Raw genomic sequence first — 17,500 nt, 5'->3', positions numbered from 1 at the left:
TGACATGACTTTAACTTAAAACATAGCAGGTTCTCCCTGACATGGGTAATCATATCATAGGTGTCATAGGAAACAGGATGATTGACAGACTCACAGGCCAGTGATCTCCTCTGAAATAGGCTCCACCCAGAGCGTGGCCAATGGGAACACATGATGGGTGGAAAACTAGGAGGGACACAGGAAGAGAGAGACCAACAACATCTATACAATTCTATACAGTTCAGTACCTTCAAACCGGGCCCTCCAGAAGGCCGTCAAGACATAGGAAACACACACACACACACACACACACACACACACACACACACAATAGAAGGGCACATCTAACACAACACAATTGTGAATACATGTGCTGTATCTTCAAGTATGAGCTTAAACATCTAAAGAATGCATACGGGAAAAAGACACAGATTTACTGGTACATGCATGCGCATTCACATGCACTCGGGCACTCGCTCATACACACACACACACACACACACACACACACACACACAAAATTAAACACACACACACACACACATACACACACACACAATCAAACGTGCGCGCCCACACACGCACTCATCATCAAACACACACAGAGATTATCAAGCACACACATTATCAAATACACACACAAGCACACACACACACACACACACACACACCTGTCCTCTTGGGGCATAGAGGAAGGGGTCTAGAAACGGAAGCTACTCCTCACACTGTCATACAATAGTAACGGCCAAGGCTCCACACTCTGAGCACCAGATGACTGAGTGCCACACATGGGGATGCAGCACGGAGCGGGGGATTCAAACCACCACACACACACACACACACACACACACACACACACACACACACACACACACACCCACCCAATGACCTGCGGACTACGCAGAAACAAGATATGGGCGTCATGGTGCGATGAAACACACACACACACAAACACACACACACACACACACACACACACACACACACACAGGTAAGTTACTGACAAATGTGCATAGCACATGAAGATGACTGAAGTTGTTGTTAAGTAATACCACTTTAGGAATGGCACACAAAGAGAAGCCATGGCTGTGTGTAGAACCCGTGTCAGATAGATATCGTCTGACCACCGGCTCCAACACAGCATGGAGGTGGCATGAGAGTGGTGTGAGAGTGGGAAGCCTTGCCAGTTACCACGGCTAGATGGGCACACTGTACTTCGATGCTGGCACGCGAGGGGTGGCGGGCGTGGGGGGGGGGGGGGCGGGGGGGCGTACGAGGGAGTAGGCAGAGCTCAGCTAGGGTGTCATATGCCAACGGCCAGGTCATACAGGGGGGTGGGGTGGGGGGGATGGGGGTTACTTCACCATTAACATCACCTTAATCATAGTAGCATGGGTATGGACACTTCCATCCACTCCCATACTGTCAAGAGTGGTGTGCTGATTAACATTAGGGGGATTTTTTTCTATTTGATCTATAGTTTGGTCTGATTTTGGACAACTTGACAGTGTTTTCACTGTGTTCGTTATGTCTACATTCACATTCCCAAGTTAAGAGAGCCTGAATCTGGCCGTGAGCAATGGTGTCATGCTGAGCCCTGGCCACAAGGGGGCACTGTGCTAGAGTAAGGAGAAGAGGGAGAGAAAGGAGCGTGAGATAAAAGAGAGAAAGGAAGGAAGGGAGGAGACATAGAAAGAAGAAAGAAAGAGATGGGGGTGCAAAAGAGAGAGAGCAAGACAAAGAGAGAGAGAGAAAGAGAGACAGAGACAGAGACAGAGAGAGAGAGAGAGAGAGATGGGTAGAGAGGCTGCTTCCTTGATGGGCTCATACTTACGAGGCTTTTATAGGGAACCATTCCCTGACAGAACAAAGACAAACATCAGAAACACAAACAAACAGCAAAGGGCAGACCAGATAAGTGCTAGAAGAAGAGCAGTTGGAGAAGAAAAAAAGAAGAAGAAACAGAGTGAGAGAGAGGGAGAGAGAGAAAGAAAGAGTAGGAGAGGATTAATATTGGTTAGAGGGAGAGAGAGGGGGAAAGAAGGGAATAAGAGACTGACCTGTGCGTGGACGAGGGCATCGTTGAAGAGGATGAACCAGTTCACAGAGAACCTTCCGGCATTCTGCAGCGTTAGCGCCTTGTTGCTGCTCTCACACACCAAGCGCCGAGACGGCTTCCGCAGGGAATCCTGGGATAGAGGAGGACCACAGAGGCTACTGTATACTTGTGTTCAATTGCATACTGTACGTGACTGATTCAAGAGCACAAACACATCTCCATGTAACATTTCAACAAACGAAAAAGTGTGCGCGCACACACACACACACACACACACACACTCACAGTCATCTTGCCAGGGAAGCTCTTCCAGAAGTGAAGAGTGTAGTCTGCCTCCTTCCTCTTCCTCTTCAGATGAAGGACCAGAGACTCAAACTTAGAGCAGCCGTCCTGCAGCTTCTGATAATCTGGAGAGCTCTGGAAACACACACACACACACACACACACACACACGCACACACGCACACACGCACACACGCACACACGCACACATGCACACACGCACACACGCACACACGCACACACGCACACACACACACACACACACACGCACACACACACACGTTTGGGTTTGGGTGAATGCATTTAAAGCGCACAAACAGCAGCGGGATTTCACTGAAACTAACACCATCCGGTATAATGACTGCACTGATCACACACATTTATTTATTGATATATATATATGTATTCATTAATTTTCTTGTTTATTTTGGAAGTTTGATTTGTTTTTGCCATTCTTGGAAGTCAACCGGAGTGTGTAAAGAATTGAATGACCTTTCAGTTATTTAAATCACTTACTTTTCCATGCATGCTTTTACAAGGAATGTTTGTTGGAGACTCCCCACTAAACTCAGATGGCTGAGGGCATACATTGGAAAGGATTAGTCACTACAGTGTGTGTGTGTGTAGCAGGTGCCAAGTTTGCAGAGTAGGCACCAGTACTCCTTCGGGTGTGTATGGGTGGGCGCATGTGCATGCGAGTGCGTGTACCTAGGTTAGGTGTGTCTGTGTGTGTGTGTGTACGTACCACCTCGTAGCAGGTGGCCAGTTTGAGCAGCAGGCGTCCGTACTCCTGCAGGTGTGTATGTGTGGGTGCATGTGTATGTGAGTGCGTGTATCTGTAGGTGTGTGTGTGTGTGTGTGTACGTACCACCTCGTAGCAGGTGGCCAGTTTAAGCAGCAGGCGCCTGTACTCCTGCAGGTGTGTATGTGTGGGTGCATGTGTATGTGAGTGCGTGTATCTGTAGGTGTGTGTGTGTGTGTGTGTGTGTGTGTGTGTGTGTGTGAACGTACCACCTCGTAGCAGGTGGCCAGTTTGAGCAGCAGGCGTCCGTACTCCTGCAGGTGTGTATGTGTGGGTGCATGTGTATGTGAGTGCGTGTTTCTGTAGGTGTGTGTGTGTGTGTGTGTGTGTGTGTGTGTGTGTGTGTACAGTACGTACCACCTCGTAGCAGGTGGCCAGTTTGAGCAGCAGGCGTCCGTACTCCTGCAGGTGCTTGATGGGAAGGTGGAGGAGTGAGAGCAGGAGGTCAGGAAGTGGAGCGCTCTCATCTGCACTCTCCACCAGGCGCTGAACCACCTCACAGCCCTTACCAAACAGGTCCCTACACACACACACACATTAGATTAACACACACACACACACACACACACACACACAAGTAGCAGATCAGGCTCTCATCTACACTCTAAACTTACCAAACAAGTCCTTACAGAGCGAAAGGCACATAGATACTGTAAATGCACACACACACACACACACACATGAACACACACACACATACACACACTTACTGGCAAGGTTTTGCTAGTGCTTGGAAGCCTCCTATGACCAGGAAGTTCCCCACTGAAGTGGCATACCTGAGAAATTACCAGGAAACACAAACCAATAAGAGTTCTAAGAGCCTGAATCAACATTGTGTAGTCAGAGGAACTAGTACTCACAACACAATGACCATAAGACAATCTTTTTAATGGAGCGGAACATCTTACCTAAGTAATATGATGGAAATCAACATGAAAGCACCACAATATGGAAATGTATTATCTGGTGACTGAACATGTGTATATGTGTGTACCATAATTACCTGACTATTAGCCGCAGCTTATACATTGATTTTGCTAAATTTCTTCTTCTATCTTTTAACTTGCATAAATCACTGTCCTGCGGCTTATACACGGCAATGCGGCCTATATGCGGGACATTACTGTGTGTGTGTGTGTGTGTGTGTGTGTGTGTGTGTGTGTGTGTGTGTGTGAGTGTGTGTCTACTTACTCTGTGTAGGCGTCCATGAACACCTGTGCGTTGTCCAGGATGACCAGGCCTTTGATGTCCCGCGAGCGCCTGAGGAGGGACGTCAGTGAGGCAGAGTTCTGACCAGTCAGCTGACACACCCGATGGAACCGCCCAATCAGAGTTTGCAAAAGGCCAGTGGAGCTCGGGCCGAGGGATGAACAGAGATTGTCTACACACACACACACACACATACACACACGAAAATCATTGTTCAAACATCTTCTGTGTTTTGGGGTAATTTTCACTAACTTAACAATACTACCAACAATACAACCAAAAGTGGAGAAGACCTTGTATTAAAACATTTATTTAATTATTTGTCTTAATAAAAAAGGTCTTGCCCACTTCACCTGTGTTTTGACTCTGATAAGTGTAGTGTAGTGTAGTGTAGTGTTCTAATGTATTCGCTCACAAACATAGACAAACGTTTCCAAGCGCTTGCAAGCGTTTCTGTTTGCCATGAGTTTTTAGCGAACGCTTGGCAAACACTCACAAACCGTCTGAGGAGGTAGTTCTCCACGAGCGTACGGTGGAGCTGGACATGTTACCATTACAATTGAATGTTCATGCCAAATTGTTCAAGTTTAACTGTCCAGAGAGAGCACGTTCGCCATGAACGTCCGGCACTGTTTGTCCATTTTTTTTTTTTAAGTATATTTTTTGGGGCTTTTTGCCTTTATTCTCATATAGGACAGTAGAGAGAGACAGGAAGCAAGTGGGAGAGAGAGGTGGGGTGGGATCGGGAAATGACCGCAGGTCGGAATTGAACCTGGGTCCCCGTGGCCACTCGGACCCGTACATGTAGTCTGTTGCGCCACAGCGCCCTCCTGTTTGTCCAATTTGAACGCACCTCTGCTTTAAGGACAGGCTGTGGGAGTGGTGTTTTATTCGCTCACCTGCTTTGAGGAGAGGCTGCAGGACTTGTGTTTTGACGCTGGTGAGTGTGTGTGAGTGGTGTGTTATTCGCTCACCTGCTTTGAGGAGCGGCTGCAGGACTTGTGTTTTGACGCTGGTGAGTGTGTGTGAGTTGTTTTGACGCTGGTGAGTGTGTGTGTGAGTTGTGTGTTATTCGCTCACCTGCTTTGAGGAGCGGCTGCAGCACTTGTGTTTTGACGCTGGTGAGTTTACAGTAGCACCTCCTCTCGGCGGCCGCCAGCTCGTGCAGACTGGCGATGAAGCCCATCACGTTCTTATCCGCCACCGCCGCACACGCCTGACCGCCCGCAAACACGCTGCTCACGTAGCCAAGCTGGACACACACACACACACACACACACACACACACACACACATAAATTATACTTGTATACATCCACTCATATGGTGAAAACTACTGTATTCATGGGCTTCATCAGGTCCCTTTCCACAAGTGTATTAATCAAGCACCATGCAGTCTGCATTGATAATAAAGGTGCTTGATTTTAAACACCTGTTGAAAGGGACCTGATAAAACCCATTAATAGTTAATTGAAAAGCTACAAATGCTACATTTCACGGTGCCTTTAAATGGTCTTCAATGGACCTTTGTCTTTGCCAAAATAATTTAGTTCAAACATCTTGCAGTGAACGGACTGCTGTAATTATTACCAAATGTGATGTTCATCATGCAAGTGTTGATAATCATGATGAAGATGATGATGATGACGATGGTCTGTACTCACGTTCATGCAGAAGGGGAGCAGGACAGGCTGCTGGGTGTAGCCCCCTGACCCCTCCTTGGATGTCTGGCCCGCCCCCTCCCTGACCTGCTGCCCGCTGTAGTACAGGATTGGCTGGAAGCAGTCGCCGTCGGCCAATAGGAGCGTGTGCTGCTGCCCCGCTGCCACGTCCCACACACGGATCCCTTCTGACAGCTACGGCAACACGGAGGAGACAAATGGGTCAAGTAGGGCCACTACTGTATCTCCTGACTTCTACTGAGAGTCACAGCCAACTCGGTTATGTACAAAAGCTCGCGCTGTGTGTGTGTGTGTGAGAAAGAGATATGGTACCTTAGCCAGGCGAGGTATGGTGCTGGGTGATTCCATATGACCAAGCTGACCAGAGCTGTTACTACCCCAGGAGAAAACCTGTGACACACACACACACACACACACACACACACACACACACACACACACACACACACACACACACACACACACACACACACACACACACACACACACACACACACACACACACACACACACACACACACACACACACACACACACACACACACACACACACACACACACACACACACACACACACACACACACACACACACACACACACACACACACAGAGTGTCATTCAGAGTGGCTGATAAGCTTTGACTGTGGTTATCAGAAGCACAAGGAGAGCGATCATGAGCAAACACTTTAAGCTGCTGCTGGAATGCACTGAGCTACCAGGCACCACTTACACAGGCCACACCATGAGAGCCTGGGAACGGTGACCACCAGAGAGGGGTGATTCATTTCACAGTCCACGCAAGCTTCACGGATGTGAACGCATGCAGCTACACAAGGCGGGCTAGATCTGTATTAGCACATTTCTTTCTCCAAAACTTTACGGAAGTGTGAGTGGCACCGGCACGTCATGCCATCAAAGAGAGGCGCATCGTCCATGTACAGTAGCTCATGTAGATTACAAAAGGACTCTTCAATAAGTGTGAGAAGAACTGTGTCTGTGTAGCTGTGTAGCAGACAGACACACACACACACACCTGAGATTGCGCAGTGAGGGCCAAGGAATGATTAGCACCAGCCGCTATTCTCACCACCTCCTTACTGCTCAGACTCTTAATACACAGAGGCTGCGACCTGAAAGAGACAGAAAGAGAGAGCGAGAGAGAGAGAGAGAGAGAGTCAAAAGAGACAAGTGAGAGAGTCAAAAGAGACAGAGAGAGAGAGTCAAAAGAGACAGAGTAAGAGGATAAAAAGTGACAACATTCAAACTTATTAAAACTAACTAAATAAATAACCTCGTGACCTCGTGACCCAAGAAATTACTTCAACGTTTTGCTTTGTTGCAGTAGAGTAGCAGTGCAGTTAGTATCTGATGGATTCATATTTTGCATGTGACGTCACAACCACTGGCTGGCGGGAAAGAACGTCATTCTCCAGCAACAAAACCCGGTAAACTAATCAAGGACGTTGGCAGGATGTTGCCAGTTTATATGAAAGTTGGTGTTTTGAGGTGAAAACGACATGCCAGATAGTTGTTATGTGAATAACACTAACTGCCGAGGAGATCAGCAAGGGTTATGATTTTTTTTTTTAATTATCAAGCGTTCATTCGCCAGCAGGGTGTACATATTCAGATGAGGACTTCGTCCCACGACAGAACAGGTGAGATGAGTGACACAAATGTAAAACATGTAGAAACATGCAAAAGTTAGCCATTTCTGTCAGCGTTTCTTGCCATCCAGGTAATCTATGATAGTCACGTGACTACAAAGTATGAATAGTCTATCTTTGTCTTTGTATACTTGCCAGTCTAGTGCCAGTGAAGTAGCGCAGTGCATTGTGGGTACTGACCTGGTCTGATAGTCGCCGTAGCCCAGCTGGCCTTCCTGGCCCCGCCCCCAACTCCACACCTCCGTCTGCAGGGAGGGAAGGAGGCCGTCGCCCTCGGCAACCACCGGTGGCGTGAGTGGTGCGGCCTTCACACGCGAGCGACTGCATCGACGCAACAGACGAGGAGAGACTGAAGAGGAGGAGGAGAGGGAGATGGAGAGGGAGATGGATGGATGCATAGAGAGAGAGAGAGAGAGAGGAAGAGAGAGGGATAGAAAAGTGGATGGAGAGAGAGAGAGAAAGATGAAGATGGGATGCAGAGAGGGATGCAGCAAAGAGATAGAAAAACAAAACAAGCACCGACAGATAGGGAAAAAAAATAGTAAGAAGGCATTGATGGAGGATGACAGGAATAGAATGAGGGCAATGGACCAGATAGGAAAGAGAGAGAAAGAGAGAGAGAGAGAGGAGGAATGGATGGACAGACAGAGAGAGGGAAAAGAAGAGGTAGGCAGAGAGAAGATGAAGAGAGGGAAGAGCCATGAGAGAAAAACAGAGGAGGAAGAGAAGAGACAGTTAAGAGAGAGCAAAAGAGAAGAGAGAAAGAGAGAGAGGGAGGAAGAAAGAAAAAGAGACAGAGAGATAGACAGAAAGAGAGGGCATTGACAGAGGATGACAGGGAGTGAAAGAGGGCAATGGAGCGGTGTGAGAGAGAGTGAGAGAAAGAGAGAGAAAGAGAGCAAGAGTGTGAGAGAGAGAGAGAGAGAGGAACAGTCAAACATGCGCCTCTTACATCAGCCAAATTCAAATAGACCTGTGGATACACTCACAACCTCACTAAACCACAAGTAAATATACTGATGCACAAGTACAAGTGTACACACACACACACACACACACACACACACACACACACACACACAGGTAAAATACTGCCGTGCAGCTAGAGAGTGACAAGAATACATAAACAGCTACAGACACACACATAAACACACGCAAACACACTTAACCACATACAAACAGATTCAAACATCTGTACACACGCACGAACACACACACACACACGCATACAAATATACACACATACAGAAACGAATAAAGTGCAAGCGGTGCAAATGAATCAGAAGGTGATTATTTTAGAGTGGACGGAGTGACTACTACACACAACTCACTCAGTGTACACACAGCTCCACCACGGGGGATTGTAAACACACACACACACACACACACACACACACACACACACACACACACACACACACACACACACACACACACACACACACACACACACACACACACACACACACACACACACACACACACACACACACACACAGGCTGTGGCTATTCAGCACCTATATGCACATGCAACTGCAGACACACAGACACACACAAAAACATAGAGCCAGAGAGACACAAACACACACACGCACTAAAGGCTATTTTATGCTTCTGCATTGATTTCGCGCAGTGACTATACTGTTGCCTCGACACCGTCATGATCCTTTCAAAGTTCTGCGTCTCCTGTCTGCGTCGCTCACCCCCTAAACGAATTGCGAATTCAATTCAATTCTGAATTTCACACAAGCCTGCTGAGTTTACATGCAAAGCTCATGCCAGAGAACTAGCATGCTGCTACTCCCCACAGTAGGCTGCTTGAAGCAGACGGCTATCAACACGCAGGGCGAGTGGACCAACCACAGTCCTTGCGGTCTGCGTTGCCTGCGTTGAGGTTACAGTAGTTTTTGGGAGCGCATCAGGCGATGGCGGTGGGCTTGGAGGGGGTACGAGGCGACACAGAAGGCTCTTCGAATCGAAGCAGAAGCATAAAACAGCTTTAACACACACAGCCACACTGCTGGAGCTTGACACTCAGCTAAATAAACCTCAAGCATTTTACACACCCACTACTGCCAAGACACACATACACACACTCAGCAGGCAAACACAAAGCGACATACATACACATAAACTAACACATAAATACACAAATATATACGCAGCCAGACAGACAAACACACACATACTCAACAACCACATACACACATAAACACATAAACATACACACTGATAAATTAACAAGTAGGCTGTGCACAAATACACAGGCTTGCATAATCCCAAACACACATGTGAAAACACACTCACACAGACCAACTGTCTCTCTACCTACGCATTACCGCAAACAACCACACACGAAAAAAAAACATGGTGGCAGTGACACACAAGCACAGGTGTGAATGTAATCCCTAAAAGACACACACACACACACACACACACACACACACACACACACACACACACACACACTTCAGTCAAGTGTGTGTGGTAAGGTGTGGCTTGGGTTTCTTCACCTAGTGTGTGTGTGTGTGTGTGTGTGTGTGTGTGTGTGTGTGTGTGTGTCTTAATTACTGATCTATTCACATCCTGTCCACCCCCTGAGGCGAAGCCATCTGTAATGGAAAGGTTTTTTGTGTGTGTTTGTGTGTTTTACGATACTGAAGAAAAAAACACTAGGTCCTTTGTGGACACAGACTGATAAATACAACACACACACAAACACTGCTATAGATTTATCAAGAACAAATTGATAAATGTATTTTACACAATGGACAACCCGTCCCTAAAGCACTTAGTCCTACCAATCTCTAGAGAACTACAGAAACTACCACTACAGCCCCCTATGGGGTCTCCACGTCCATCACCACACAGGATACCTGCATTACTTTCAGCACAATCGGAACTCTGAGGAGACGGGCTTGACGCCATGGTAACAACATGCCACGGTTCGCCTGCAGAGCCTGAGATGTCTGTAATCATAGCGATGACAACCGATGGTCAATCAATGTCCTCACAACATTCTGTACCCTAAATGTATCAAGTGGGAACATTTGTATGTGTGTGTGTGTGTACTAATTGATGGCTCTGTTCTATTAGTTTCTATTCTATGTGCCTCTATGGACCAACCTCTTTTGGCAACAGTGAACATGTAATTGCAGTATGTGTTACACACACCCTCTTTCACTCACATACAAACAAACAAACAAACAAACAAACAAAAAAAAGAAACAACACACAAACACACACACTTTCCATGCCACCAACAAAAGCAGAAAAAGCCCCCTGGGGCTGCCACACAGAAAATCTGCAACTCAAACATGTGAGGAATGTACCACATGATGCGTAAGCCCCCAAGTAAGAGCAAAGCTTGGCGTGTGCACACACACACACACACACACACACACACACACACACACACACACACAGTTACACCCCTACACACTCCTAAGCATGCAGTAAATATATGGAGCCCACAACAGATGCAAATAACTGAATAATAAATAAATAAGCTAAATAAAATAAATAGGCTCATCAATCTATTCCCTCTTTCACCACTGACAGCAGTGTGAGTGCATAAACAAGCAAGCCTGCCAAAATAAAATTGCCACGACACATGCACACACACACACGCACACACACACACACACGCACACACACACGCACACACACGCACACACACGCACACACACACGCACACACGCCGGGCCCTTACTTACGCATCCCCCCGTATGCGGTTGATAAGAGCTGAACTGCGTATCTACCCTGAGACAGGAGGCCGGGCAGGGACAGCCGTCGGCTCAGGCCCTCCGCCTCCTCCTCGCGGATGTCCCCCAGGCTGGAGCTCTTCTTGCCCTGCAGCGACTCCTCCAGGTGGGCCAGACCCCCCGGGCCAGACCCCCCCTCCGGAAGGGCCCCGGGGCCGGCCGCGGGGGAGGAAGAGGAGGAGGAGGAGGAGACCGGGTAGTAGTAGTTCATGACCTTGCGGAGCGAGAGCGCCTCGCAGGTGGACGCCACGCGCTCGCCCACGACCGAGGCGCACGACGCCACCAGGCTGTTGAGGGCCGAGCCCACCGGGCCGCCGGACGGCACTGCCGTGACGATGGAGGTGGCGGTTGCGTCGTCGGGGTCGGGGTCGGGGGTGAAGACGTCGGCGATGGCGTCCGTCTGGGGGAAGGGGAAAGGGGCGCCAAGTGTGGCCAAAGCAGAGGGATAGGATAGGGTTTGGGGAAAGGATAGATATGGGTTTAGCAGCTAAAGCCAAGAGAAACACCCCACTTCATTTATCATTACCATTTATCAGCTCTCATCATCATTAACATACCGTATAAATAACAACACGATTTTAATACCGCACAAGAGTTACAACTGGTGACAATACATCAGTGAAATAAGACTGTTCATGACCTGCCTGAGTGTGTGTGTGTGTGTGTGTGTGTGTGTGTGTGTGTGTGTGTGTGTGTGTGTGTGTGTGTGTGTGTGTGTACATATTTATTGTATAAATGTTAGTGCATACTGTACAGACTGATCGAACCTGTGAACGCTGTGCCAGTGGTGGAGACTTGGCAGCTTGTTCGCACAGCGCGTGGTCCGACAGTCTCTTCAGGTAGTCCTTCACCGCCTGCTCATTTGGGTAGGGTGAGTTTTTAGCCCCTGCCCCCAGAGTAGCGCCCCCTTGAGTTCTGGAGCCGTCCTCCTGTACGGTGCTGGGGTCTTGGTCCGCCGACGAGGTCGGCTCTGGATTGGTGCGCTCTGATGCCTCAGGCTCCTCCAGCGCCTTAGAGGCCTCCTCAGAGGAGTCCAGGCTGGAGGAGGAAGCCTGATCCTGGGACGGAGACGCGGCGGGGGCAGGGGAAGAACCAGGAGCCGTGGAGGTCGAGCTCGGAGGCCTGGGGTGACCGTGGCTGTGCGTGGACAACAGAGGCTCCGACGGAGAGCTCTTGACCTTCTGCTGACCCGGCGACCCCCCCTTCCCCCCCGGGCTACCCTCCGAGCTCCGCCGGACCTCCGCTGCCACCTCGCCGCCCAGCCCAACCCCAACCCCCACCTCCACCCCTAGGGGGCAGTGGTGGCTGTCGGAGATGATGACGTGGTCCTCCTTGTCGGTCATGGTGTAGAGCAGCTGGTTGCACTGGCCGCACTTGTCCGGCGGCGGGCGGCGCGGCTCGAGGGTCGGAGCCGGGCACCGCACCAGCGCCATGCTGTGGAAGGCGCCGCATGCCACCTGGAGCACGTGGCGCCCCGCCAGCCGCTCCACCCGCTGCGGCCGCCACGCCGGCACGGTGCCCGCGGGGTAGCCCAGCTGCAGGCCGCTGCCCCACGCCCACACCTCGTGGCGGGCCGAGAGCGCCATGGTGTGCTGCTCGCCGCACGCCAGCTCCACCACCGCCACCACCACCACCTGCGGCGAGACGCACGCCTGAGACGCGGACGAGGACGAGGACGAGGACGCGGAGGCCGGCTCGAGCTGGTCGACCACGGCCACGGGGGTGGGGTTAGGGACGGTGGCGAGCCCCGATAGGCCGCACTGTCCGTGGGCGTTGTCCCCCCACATGTGCACGCCGCCGTCCTCCGTCACGGCGCCGCTGTGGAAGCCGCCGGCTGCCACCGACACCACCCGCTGACCGCTGAGGCCCGCCTCCAAGACCGGCTCTGATGTCACCGCTGACGACGGCGCCTGCGTCTGTTTCCAGGACAGTTCGCCAAAACTGTATACCTGCCCACCTGAAAGGAATTGAGTAAAAAAAAACATTAGAAAAACCCAAACACACTGACTTTGCATGATGAATAAAACTGAGTGGAAATTAGTCCTTTTTTTTACAGCAAACACAGCAGAATTCAAGTTCAAAACACATCACTGATCACATCACAAAGGTGGTGGGTTGTGGGTTCAATTCCTGGCTTCCACCGTTGTGCCCTTGGACAAGACACTTAAGCCCAAATTGCTGTGGGGAGAATGGCCCTTGTAATAACTGACATATGTAAGTCACTTTGAATAAAAGCGTCTGCTAAATAAGACATTTAAATGTAACAAAGTGTCAAGCAGACAACTACAGCATGTCAACCCTCTGATGTTTGCTCTCATTATGGAAAATAAAAACAGTCATTGTATTTTGCATGATCAAACTCAAATGAACAGCCTCTAGCTCAACCTCTCTTCTGCCTCACCCTCCACCAGAAGTACTCCATGTCTGTTGCCCAGGGCTGCCTGCAGCACCGGCCGGGAGAGGAGCACTTTTTCTGGGGTGACGCTGCAGGAGTAGCCCTTCCATGTGTGGAGTAGGCCACGCTCTCCGGAGCTCTCCTCCTCTCCAGAGCTACAGCAGAGAAAAAAAACACCAAAAATAGACGTTGTTCAAGACACAGAGAGACACAGAAAAGAACACGGGGCACAAAACAGAGCTATAAATAGAAGGCACTCACAGAAAAAAAGAAACAGAAAAGTGAAGTAATTGCAAAACATTATTTGTGCTAGACTCTAGACACAAGCACACATACACACACACACACACACACACACACACACACACACACAAACACGCACACTCTTGAGTGGGTGGGACAGAGGGCACAGGCGCAAGGATAAAAAGACGGCAGTCAAGATACACAACCACCCAAATGTTGCACAACATTCTCATGACACCAAGCCACAGGACTCTCCCAAGGGTGACACTCTGGTTAAGACTGGATGCTGAGTGCTTTTGCATTTTGGTAATGATCTTCACAAATAGCCTAACATCATGAGGACCAGCAATGATGAAACACAGTCAAGCCGTAGCACAATGAATCATTCTCTACTGGCACAAATCTAGCACATCCTTACCTCTTCTGATTCTCCATATTTAGGCTACTGTCTTCCCATCTTTACGATGTATGTGCAAGCGGTGATCAAACCTGAAAAAGACTGTCTTGAATATCAATGGTTATTTTCTAAAATTAGCGATGCTTGGGTTGGTTGGGATTGACGTGGCACGTGACCAAGTTGAGTAACAGCGAATGATCGCATGTTGTTGACTGAACATGAAACATCACGCTGTTCTTGCACTGGCTGACAGCGTTGTTGTTGGCGAACGTGACCCGATATGTACAAAGTCTCCAAGTACCCACGCAGTACTGATAAGATGATATCATTGAAGAATACTACAGTAGCTAGATAGTTTAAGTAAATTATGTTTTGCTGTCAGCTTGCATACATGCCAGTCTAACGTCTCCAGTGCACTTTCACCTTGATTAAATAATAGTTTCATTTTGAATGTGTGAATCGAAAGGGCTATTTAAATAGCCCAATATAAGATATGATATCGAACCACAAGACCTAATGAAAATACAGTACTATTTGATAAATAAGAATACCCCCAAACAGGTTGGCAAAAACTCCGGTGGGGTGAAAGTTACCTTAAGGATTTCACTACATTAATCAAGTAAATAACCTTAGATATTATATTATGCTGTACATTACGTTACAGTTGACTGTTTCTTCTTTCGAGGGTTAATTTAACGCTAATCAACAAAGCCGATATGTTGAATGATAATGTGATCATTAGAAGGATACTGTTGGAACAATTTGTTTTTTTTCTCTCTCCAGATTTGTCTTGGCAGGAGGAAAAGTTTCGTTATGTAGGACCTTCATCAGCGTTAAAATAGACAACATTTAGACAATCCTAATCTATGACTCTCTCTGTACATATCACTAGGGTAAGAAAGCTAATGTAGCTATATTGGCCAAGACATTTGCCTCTGAAATAATGTCGTTATCAAAGCTTATAGTCGTTATCCAGCTAACGCTAACGTTGAGAAGAAATAACGATAGCCCACTGATCTTTACCTGCACTGTGTATCTTCACTTGCCACAGAAATGTTCAGTTGACGCCCTAAAATGCCTATGTATTTACAGGTGTTACAGAACATCCAAGCAAATACAGTGTGTTCTCAGTCTGTAGCTAATACTCCGAGAGATCATCATTTGCTTTAGCAGCTAACGCTGAATTAGCGCACACCCAAATACACTGTTGTTGTGATGACTGCTTTGACGGAAAGCGACGAGGCTTAAACAGTGCGCGTTTTGATTTCACTTTCCTACAACAGTAACCAGAGAGGTAAACGTGCGCAATGTCATCATGTCTAGCAGACGTCGACGGCTGAAAACAACAACAGTGCTCGCATAACATTTTTCGAAATGTGCCAGAATGTTTGCCAGACATATGTGAAGGATACTCCGGCCGTCACAGTCATGATACAGCTCTACCGGTCAAAATGCAGTGTTAAAAATATTGGTAAGTTGGATTTGGATGCGGTATGGGTTTGCTGTCACAGATAGCCTAATCGTCTCGGTCATTTGCAGGCTAGGCTGCTTATCTTAACTGACTTAGGATGACTCCTTTAAATGATATATAAATGCAGCAACACTTTATCTGTCTGTTTAGCTGTTCTGTCAAGTAGGCTACTTTGATTGAAAATCAATCCTGTTGTCAACACATGTAAAGATGCTACATTTGGTTGTTGTAATGTAAATTCTCAAGTGATCGGTGATGAATTGTACAGATTTAGTATGCAGGAACCCAACCACAAACAAAGCAGTGTTGTTTAACCCCCCCTCACACACACACACACACACACACACACACACACACACACACACACATACACACACACACACACACACACACACACACACACACACACACACACACACACACACACACGCATACACAGTCAGACTGACACACAAACACTTTGCTCTCTCAGCAAGATGCCTGAACCTTTCAAACACTCATCAACAACCCTCGGCTCACTTGTCCGCCCTTCCATTGGGTGCTGACTCTCATCCAGCAGAGCTGATTGGTTGTTGGTTCTCACAGTCAGCAGTGTCGGCTGCAGGAGACAGCAGGGACGGAGAGAGGGAAAGAAAGGGGAGGGAAAGAGAGGGAAAGAGAGGGAGGGAGGGAGGGAAAGAGAGGGAGGGAGGGAGATAGAGAGACTTGAGGGTAACAACAGCAAAGCAAAAGAAACTGTGGGTGGAAGGCGGGAGAGACAGGGAGGAAAAGAAAAGAGATAGAGAACGAGGGAGAGCGATAGAACGAGAGAGAAAAGCAGATAGAGAGAGAGAGCGATAGAAAGGGAGAGAGAGAGAAGTGTTTCCATTGTTGATACAGTGTCGTGCTGCAGGTTGACTGAGGCAGTGAGAGGAGCAGCACAATGACTGTCAGAGGAGCTGGACAGAAGGCGCTCTGAGGATGACTTGGTCGTAAACAGCCGCCACAGAGGTAACCCCGGTAACCCTGGTAACCCTGGTCACTGTCTTCATCGCGCTCCAGTTGCCGACAGTATGCAGAATATTCGACAGGCAGCGACAGATGCCTTCCACCGGCTAGGTGAGTTGACCCTACCTAACCCAGGCATGCACTACCCCTCTCTCTCTCTTACTCACTCTACCCCCCCCTCTCTCTCTCTGTCTTTCTCTGCCTCAGACTCCCTCTTCAAACCTGTCGAAAAATCTCTCACTGTTTACAAGTAATAGTGTGTGAACCTACACAGTACAATCATTCTGTCAGTCTCTAGCTGTGTGTGTTTTTTTATTATTCATGTGCACTTCCACTTTCTCTGAGTCATTTTTAAAGCACACTGACTGTGTGCACAAAGACTATTTAATTCCGCTCACTATGATAGAGTGATAAGCCATAGTGTTTACGTGCAGCTGATTTGTAAGGCTCCAAGCTGTACCGTACCTGTTCCTAACCCAGTGGTGCTGCTCGGACTTTACGATCACGTTAGAAGTTTATCTGCTGGTGCTGGTGTGAGATAGGAGCTGCACATGGAGATGGT

The 17,500-nt window shown here is 48.4% G+C and overlaps 2 protein-coding genes across 2 annotated transcripts in view; one reads left to right on the top strand and one right to left on the bottom strand.

Annotated features, from left to right (window-relative positions):
• als2b (alsin Rho guanine nucleotide exchange factor ALS2 b) overlaps positions 1-15,672 on the bottom strand; it is a 28,275-nt gene extending 12,603 nt beyond the window's left edge. The window contains exons 1-18 of the mRNA XM_062528567.1: positions 15,504-15,672; positions 14,502-14,572; positions 13,847-13,995; positions 12,213-13,402; positions 11,398-11,845; positions 7,862-8,030; positions 7,048-7,144; positions 6,326-6,403; positions 5,996-6,187; positions 5,412-5,583; positions 4,314-4,503; positions 3,833-3,898; positions 3,480-3,642; positions 2,837-2,896; positions 2,324-2,455; positions 2,040-2,168; positions 1,814-1,837; positions 95-165 (exon numbers count right to left, since the gene is read on the bottom strand). Of these exons, the coding sequence (XP_062384551.1) occupies positions 95-165; positions 1,814-1,837; positions 2,040-2,168; positions 2,324-2,455; positions 2,837-2,896; positions 3,480-3,642; positions 3,833-3,898; positions 4,314-4,503; positions 5,412-5,583; positions 5,996-6,187; positions 6,326-6,403; positions 7,048-7,144; positions 7,862-8,030; positions 11,398-11,845; positions 12,213-13,402; positions 13,847-13,995; positions 14,502-14,518 (3,347 nt within the window). The 5' untranslated portion in view covers positions 14,519-14,572; positions 15,504-15,672. The remainder of the gene's footprint in view (positions 1-94; positions 166-1,813; positions 1,838-2,039; positions 2,169-2,323; positions 2,456-2,836; positions 2,897-3,479; positions 3,643-3,832; positions 3,899-4,313; positions 4,504-5,411; positions 5,584-5,995; positions 6,188-6,325; positions 6,404-7,047; positions 7,145-7,861; positions 8,031-11,397; positions 11,846-12,212; positions 13,403-13,846; positions 13,996-14,501; positions 14,573-15,503) is intronic.
• A 199-nt stretch (positions 15,673-15,871) lies between these two features.
• The window catches only part of cdk15 (cyclin-dependent kinase 15), a 45,384-nt gene continuing 43,755 nt past the window's right edge, over positions 15,872-17,500 (top strand). Inside the window, exons 1-2 of the mRNA XM_062527380.1 lie at positions 15,872-15,951; positions 16,844-17,049. Of these exons, the coding sequence (XP_062383364.1) occupies positions 17,004-17,049 (46 nt within the window). The 5' untranslated portion in view covers positions 15,872-15,951; positions 16,844-17,003. The remainder of the gene's footprint in view (positions 15,952-16,843; positions 17,050-17,500) is intronic.

This window comes from Sardina pilchardus, chromosome 23 (genome assembly GCF_963854185.1).
Source record: "Sardina pilchardus chromosome 23, fSarPil1.1, whole genome shotgun sequence".
Classification (NCBI taxonomy): Eukaryota; Metazoa; Chordata; class Actinopteri; order Clupeiformes; family Clupeidae; genus Sardina; species Sardina pilchardus.
Note: the sequence above shows the minus strand (reverse complement) of the source record. Positions and strands in the feature narration are given on the sequence as shown.